General features: G+C 45.1%; 1 protein-coding gene across 1 annotated transcript in view; it reads left to right on the top strand.

The window, feature by feature from the left end:
• The window catches only part of EPB41L4A (erythrocyte membrane protein band 4.1 like 4A), a 203143-nt gene extending 198918 nt beyond the window's left edge, over positions 1-4225 (top strand). The window contains exons 20-23 of the mRNA XM_063453630.1: positions 1467-1535; positions 1875-1985; positions 2986-3067; positions 3370-4225. Coding sequence (XP_063309700.1) covers positions 1467-1535; positions 1875-1985; positions 2986-3067; positions 3370-3492 — 385 coding nt within the window. The 3' untranslated portion in view covers positions 3493-4225. The remainder of the gene's footprint in view (positions 1-1466; positions 1536-1874; positions 1986-2985; positions 3068-3369) is intronic.
• The last annotated feature ends 3755 nt before the right edge of the window (positions 4226-7980 follow it).

The following is a 7980-nucleotide window of genomic DNA, read 5'->3' on the forward strand; positions in this document are numbered from 1 at the left end:
GCAAAATATATAATTTATGTATTTGTATCACTCTAGGCAGTGAACAACTGGCAGGGGAGGGGTTAATTTTCACTAGGACTGGGTAAAGGGGGGTGGGATTTTTTTTACTTTTTTTTAAACGTTATTAAAACATTTTTAAAAAACTTTTTTTTAACTTTTTACAACTTTTTTTTATGTTAACCCTTAGCTTGCCTAAAACCAAATTGCCCAATTCCCCACTAACTTCCACCCACCCCAGCTAGCTAAATATATAATTTCAGAATATTTAAATTAATTAATACAATATATGTAACACCTGAGGGTTAAAAAAATTTATCAGATATGTCAGAGTGATCACAGCTGCAGGGACAGCGCAATTGGGTGCTCCCGATCTGCCTCGAATACCGAGGCAGACCGGAGGAGCGTTAACCCCGCAATCGCGGCAATCTGGGGTTAACTTTAGTAAATGACGAAAATTTTCCGTCATGCGTCCTTAACGGTAGTTCTTTAAGGGGTTAAAACACCAACATTATATATAAACACAGCCCTGCATTAAAAAAACAACACTACACAGAAATGCATGCCTGCATTCCAAATGTCATAACTGCATATAAATACACACATTGACACACACATACTACATACAAAAATATACTTACATTCAAACACATAAGCACTGCTCAGTGGTAAATACAACCCTGCAAGGATGTGCAAATGGTAGATTCCCAGCTGTCAAAGCATTGACAACATCATACTGTCTAGCAGATGGGGGTCTACCTTTCAGCCTCCCTTGCTGTGGGGGGGCTCCCAATAAATTATTGTGCCTGGCCCCTCTCTGTTAGTTTCACTACTCCCTATCAGTACCTATCAAATGTTGGCCAGAACCTTTAGAGTTGGTTGGAGCTTTTTACTAATAAGCGAATTAACAATGAATTCTAAAAGTTAGGCCACAACAACAAATGTAAAAGCAGCTGAGGCTGGTTCGACCAACATTCTGCAAATTGTTTTGTTCGTTTCACAATTGGATAAATAAATCTGCTTGTTTATTTCATTACTGACCGTGTGCTTCATTGTATCATTATTTATAATCATTATTAAGACCAATTGACAAAGAAGAAAACTAAAAGACATCTCTGTCTATTGACTTGGTCTCCAGACCTCAGTCATGTTGCATGGAGTGAAGTCTTTCCTTGTTCTTGTACAATTTTACGGTATGTGTCCAGTCTAGCTTAATGCAATCCTGATAAAATGACGTCTGTGAAGGCCAAGCTGGTTAAGATCGGCAAGGAACTTGCTGAAGTTAAACAACTCTAACCTGCAAAGCAACTCCAGGCTATGACCCTGCTATAAGTGTACTCACAGTGTAATTGTTTAGTTCTGGCTATTATACTGTATGTCCTGTTGATTGTATTTTTAAGTTCATTATTTACGTTGATTGTATTCTGCTAGATGTTCATGTGGTTGGAAATTCTCTCATAATTTTACAGGAAGGAACTGGTTGATCCCTCAGGCCTTTCTGAAGAACAATTGAAGGAAATTCCATACATGAAAATAGAGTAAGTAAGTCGCCTTAAATGGTCCCAAACAGTAACATACAAGATCTGTTTCTTCTCCTGTATTAGGCAAAGACCGATGTTGTAATTTATAAAGAACGAATACATTCTGCAACAACACATTAAGTTGGGGGTTACAAACACATCATTAGAATTATACCTGGTAATCTGGTAATTGAAGGACTCCGAGTTCTGATTGCACACAGAGAACAATTTATTGGGTGTATTAGAATTACCAGAGTAAAAAACAATATCTAGACATTTTAAAAATGAATGTGAACTTCCCCTTGGTTCTTACAAACAGTACGTTTTTATATTAACTCCTATCTACGTTTTTGGTAGAACTCAAGGTGACCCAATCCGTATCCGACACTCCCACTCGCCCCGCAGTTTCCGCCAGTATAGAAGATCGCAGTGTTCCGATGGCGAGAGATCGGTTCTTTCAGAGGTTAAGTAAGTTGCATCTGAATCTTTTAAGAAATGTGGGTGTTGATGTAAAGCACAAACCACAGGTTGCAATGGAAAATTACAGTGTTTTCAATGTCACAGAATTGTACTACTATAATAAGCAAATGTTTACCTGTTTTTTTACAGGTTAGAGATGAGGGAGTACATTTGGTTGGGGGGGGGGGGGGGGAGAGGCAGGGGAAAGGGAGATATCGCTGTAATAGGTCAGGGTTAATCAAATAAAAGCTGTAGTAGAGCTTTTAGGAATGAGGCTGATTTAGTGCATGGAGCATGGGGATGTAAGCACCAGAACCACTACATCTTATTAACTTCTTCAGAGCCAAGATTTAATGAAAGACAATGCTAATGCACATGCCTGAACAATGATGACTTCACATGTTTTAGTCAGTGCGGGTGCTAGACGCCGTTAAATGAGCATGCGTACTGTGTGACCGTCACATTTTAATGACTGAGCGACTAGAGCAGGTGTACTAACAGAAAATGATTTGCAACGAGTTGGACGCACAGGAACAGAGGGTGTTGAGGGCTCTGTTTAAACCAGCTTCCATTCTAGAGGATACTACGTCTGTATACACTGCAGTTACTTATAGTACCATTATAATACTATAATGTCTGTATGTACACTTACTTTACCTGCCCTACACTGCAATGTCTGCTGAAAACCGCAAACTGCACCTCTTTATCCTTTGACAATTATATATATATATATATATATATATATATATATTACATACTGAAACACTATGATAAAGTAAGCAAACTCTTCTGAGCAATGCTGGATAAACATTTATTTTTAATGCAATCACTTGCAGTTGTCAGTCTTGACCCCATTTAATCCTTTGGTACTCGTTCTTCTGGACAGGTTATAGTGGTGTGGACTAACTGAAGGCTAACATTGTCAGCCAATCTCGGATGTCCATGTTAAAGTACTATCCTTGTTGTGTTTTCAGAATTAATTCTGTTAAATTGTGTCTTTTATTTTCAGTGTGAAAACTGACCTTGTGCCTCCTCTACCTGTGACACGTGCCTCTGACGCTCATTGTCTCAGCGGTCCTCCTTCACATCAGGTGTGTAAATGATTAGTGGATTGACAGTCAGTCATTGGAATGACTTTCCTATCTATATTCTTAAAATTCTGCATTGTTTCCTTCATTTCACACAAGAATAAAACAATGCTGACAGTTTCCAGTTACTGGGGTAAGCCCACAAATAGAAAAACACAGGCCAGATCTATACTTTTATTCAGTTTAATAAAAAGTGTAATAAACAAAGAAAGAGCATATTCATCATAAACCGTAAAACATGGTGTAAATGACAACTATGAGTAAAATAACATGTATATATTTCTAATTATTTTTTTCCTCCCCAGAAAAAGAACGGATCTAAGGACAGCTTGATAGAAGCCAACGTTTCTCCTCACAGTCGGGACGGAAGGCACAGTGTAAAGACTGTCAAAACGTTGCAGGTCTCACGCTTACAGACAGAAACTTGAATTCACTACGAAATGTCTCTTAAACGTTAAAGACTTTGGGACAACAAGAAAATCACAAAGCACCAACATTGTTCTAAGAACAAAAAGATTTGATCCGCTGGGACTTCGCCTTCGACTTTAAATTATTGCTGCCGACGGGGCCTGTGTAACTATTATAAATATGGCGGATATTTTATACAATGTGTTTCAAACCACTTGACCGTTCAGAAAGTTAATATAGTGTATTTGGAAAGCCAAGTATTTCTGAGTCCTGCTTGCTTCTACTCATGGGTGAAAATATTACATTAAGAAGAAGAGGAAAACTTGCCAATTTGTGTAATTTATATTGCCGCCAATGTTGCTCTGAAAGGACACATGATTACCGTGTAAGCTCCTTCAGTTTCCTGCTGTACCGTGGATTACTGTGTTCTCTTCCAGTGACAGCTCTTCGTACGTTTAATTATGAAGTATGACTTCAGAAAAAGCCAATCATTTTTAGGCGCTGTCGTTTTTTTAAGCATTAGAAGTTGGACTCCGAATAAAATGCTTTTTGGCCCGTACTACTAGATTTTAGGTTGCTGAGAAGACTTATTGCCTAGAAGCTTCATCCATATCACGTGGAAAAAGTTTTGTTTTGTTTTTTAAACTGGAAAGATTTTTTTTTTTTAAGGATGTTTTTGCCCTTTGAATTATTTTATCTTGCAGTATTAAAACCCAAAGTATTTAAAAATAATAAAAGTCCAGCCAAAATGCATGATTTATTTTGTTATTGTTGCAAGAGTTGCTTTGTCTGAGTCACATGTCACGGAATCAGGGCTATTCACTAAGGTGTGCATTTTGGACGAAATAGCCAGACTGAAAACAAAGCTGATTAGAGGATTTTTCCAATTTAACTTTTGTGACCTAAACTGTGAAGTTAACTTTAAATTATTTACAATTCACACTGTAATAGGACACTACAAGCGTTCCCACCATTTCATCTCACTGAATTGGTTATAGTGCCTGGAGTCGACTGTGCTGCCATTCCATTTAGGTAATAACCCTGTCTGTGTTAAAAGCTACGCTTCCTGCTCAACTACTTTGGCCTTAAATTTAAAAGTCACTTTGAATTCCTGCCAGTGCTCACTTTAGTGAATAATCCTGTAAATAATGGATATTTAATAATAATAATAATAATAATAATAATATTTTCCAATTTAAAGCCACAGCACTCCGGGATTGGTGTCTTTTAAGGTTTATAGTGGCTCATTCCTTGTCTTGTGTTTTGGACAATTCTAATATAACTTTGGGATCTTTGGTATACTCGACCCGGACTGGTTTATCCATTTGAGAATATATGTTATTAGAATTATACTTACATAGTGTCTACTCCTCCCTATTCATGGATACTCTACGAGGCTGGGCTAAAGCCCAGTAAGGTGCCTTTGTGACCATTTGCCTTTCCACTTTGTAAGGTGGGTCATAGACAGATTGTGACACTAATATATGGTTGTATTAAAACCGACTCAGATCTATTATGATTTATAAAGTGCCAACAAATTCTGCAGCGCTGTAAAATGGATGAACAAACAAACATGTTGGACGTACAGGAACAGAGGGGTTGAGGACCCTGCTCAATGAGCTTACATGCTAGAAGGAGTGGGTATAGTGACACAGGAACAGAGGGATTGAGGGCCCTGCTCAGTGAGTTTACATGTTAGAGGGAGTGGGGTATAGTCATGGGCGTAGGAACCGGGGAGGGTAGGGGGGACGCATCCCCCCAAGCAAATCATGCGGGGGGGACAGGTTATGGGGAAAGCTCCGCCGGCCCCCCTCATGCTGCAGCCGCCCGAGCGCTCTGTAGAGAGCCTCAGGCGGCTGCAGCTTTGCCCGGGCTGGTGCGTCCATGAGGGCGCACCGCCCGGGCGCAGCATGAGGAGAGGGGCTGACAGGAGGTAAGCGCTCAGCGCTCCCTCCTGTCACTCCCTCACTGTAGCGTGGCCAAGCCCTGTATGGTCCGCGGGTACAGGGAGCATCTGTCTCCTGTACCCGGCCGGACTAACAGGAAGTGCACACTGAGTGTGCACTTCCTTTTAGTCCGGCCGGGTACAGGAAACAAAAGCTCCCTGTACCCGCGGACCATACAGGGCCCGGCCACGCTACAACAGAGGTAAGGGAGGGGGGAGGAAGAGAGTAGGGAGGGAGTGGGGGGATAAAAAAGAGAGTGACAAGGGAGGGAGGGGGGGAGAAACAAGAGAGTGACAAGGGAGGGGGGGGAGAAAAAAGAGAGTGACAAGGGAGGGAGAGGGGGGAGAAACAAGAGAGTGACAAGGGAGGGAGAGGGGGGAGAAACAAGAGAGTGACAAGGGAGGGAGGGGGGGAGAAAAAAGAGAGTGACAAGGGAGGGGGGGAAGAAAAAAGAGAGTGACAAGGGAGGGAGGGGGGGGAGAAAAAAGAGAGTGACAAGGGAGGGAGGGGGGGGAGAAAAAAGAGAGTGGCAAGGGAGGGAGGGGGGGGAAGAAAAAAGAGAGTGAGAAGGGAGGGAGGGGGGGAAGAAAAAAGAGAGTGAGAAGGGAGGGAGGGGGGGGAAGAAAAAAGAGAGTGACAAGGGGGGGGAGAAAAAAGAGAGTGACAAGGGACGGAGGGGGGGAGAAAAAAAGAGAGTGACAAGGGAGGGGGGGAGGAAAGAGTGACAAGGGAGGGGGGGAGGAAAGAGTGACAAGGGAGGGGGGGAGGAAAGAGTGACAAGGGAGGGGGGAGGAAAGAGTGACAAGGGAGGGGGGAGGAAAGAGTGACAAGGGAGGGGGGGAGGAAAGAGTGACAAGGGAGGGGGGAGGAAAGAGTGACAAGGGAGGGGGGGAGGAAAGAGTGACAAGGGAGGGGGGGAGGAAAGAGTGACAAGGGAGGGGGGGAGGAAAGAGTGACAAGGGAGGGGGGGAGGAAAGAGTGACAAGGGAGGGGGGGAGAAAAAAGAGAGTGACGAGGGAGGGGGAGAAAGAGAGAGAGTGACGAGGGAGGGGGAGAAAGAGAGAGAGTGACGAGGGAGGGGGAGAAAGAGAGAGAGTGACAAGGGAGGGGGAGAAAGAGAGAGAGTGACAAGGGAGGGGGAGAAAGAGAGAGAGTGACAAGGGAGGGGAGAGAAGAGAAAGAGAGTGACAAGGGAGGGAGGGAGAGAAAGAGAGTGACAAGGGAGGGAGGGAGAGAAAGAGAGTGACAAGGGAGGGAGGGAGAGAAAGAGAGTGACAAGGGAGGGAGGGAGAGAAAGAGAGTGACAAGGGAGGGAGGGAGAGAAAGAGAGTGACAAGGGAGGGAGGGGGAGAAAGAGAGTGACAAGGGAGGGAGGGGGAGAAAGAGAAAGAGTGACGAGGGAGGGGGGAGAAAGAGAGTGACAAGGGAGGGAGGGGGAGAAAGAGTGACGAGGGAGGGGGAGAAAGAGAGAGAGTGACAAGGGAGGGAGGGGGAGAAAGAGAGAGTGACAAGGGAGGGAGGTGGAGAGAGAAAGAGTGACAAGGGAGGGAGGGGGAGAAAGAGAGAGAGTGACAAGGGAGGGAGGGGGAGAAAGAGAAGAGTGACAAGGGAGGGAGGGGGAGAAAGAGAGAGTGACAAGGGAGGGAGGGGGAGAAAGAGAGAGTGACAAGGGAGGGAGGGGGAGAAAGAGAAAGAGTGACAAGGGAGGGAGGGGGAGAAAGAGAAAGAGAGAGTGACAAGGGAGGGAGGGGGAGAAAGAGAAAGAGTGACAAGGGAGGGAGGGAGAGAAAGAGTGACAAGGGAGGGAGGGGGAGAAAGAGTGACAAGGGAGGGAGGGGGAGAAAGAGTGACAAGGGAGGGAGGGGGAGAAAGAGTGACAAGGGAGGGAGGGGGAGAAAGAGTGACAAGGGAGGGAGGGGGAGAGAGAAAGAGTGACAAGGGAGGGAGGGGGAGAAAGAGAGAGTGACAAGGGAGGGAGGGGGAGAAAGAGAGAGAGTGACAAGGGAGGGAGGGGGAGAAAGAGAGAGAGTGACAAGGGAGGGAGGGGGAGAAAGAGAGAGAGTGACAAGGGAGGAGGGGAGAAAGAGAGAGAGTGACAAGGGAGGGAGGGGGAGAAAGAGAAAGAGAGTGACAAGGGAGGGAGGGGGAGTGTGCACTTCCTTTAGTCCGGCCGGGTACAGGAAACAAAAGCTCCCTGTACCCGCGGACCATACAGGGCTCGGCCACGCTACAACAGAGGTAAGGGGGGCGGAGGAAGGAGAGTAGGGAGGGAGGGGGGGAGAAAAAAGAGAGTGACAAGGGAGGGAGGGGGGGGAGAAACAAGAGAGTGACAAGGGAGGGGGGGGAGAAAAAAGAGAGTGACAAGGGAGGGAGGGGGGGAAGAAAAAAGAAAGTGACAAGGGAGGGGAGGGGGGGAAGAAAAAAGAAAGTGACAAGGGAGGGAGGGGGGGAAGAAAAAAAAGAGTGACAAGGGAGGGAGGGGGGGAAGAAAAAAGAGAGTGACAAGGGAGGGAGGGGGGGGAGAAAAAAGAGAGTGACAAGGGAGGGAGGGGGGGAGAAAAA

Source organism: Pelobates fuscus, chromosome 5 (assembly GCF_036172605.1).
Source record: "Pelobates fuscus isolate aPelFus1 chromosome 5, aPelFus1.pri, whole genome shotgun sequence".
In the NCBI taxonomy this organism is placed as follows: domain Eukaryota; kingdom Metazoa; phylum Chordata; class Amphibia; order Anura; family Pelobatidae; genus Pelobates; species Pelobates fuscus.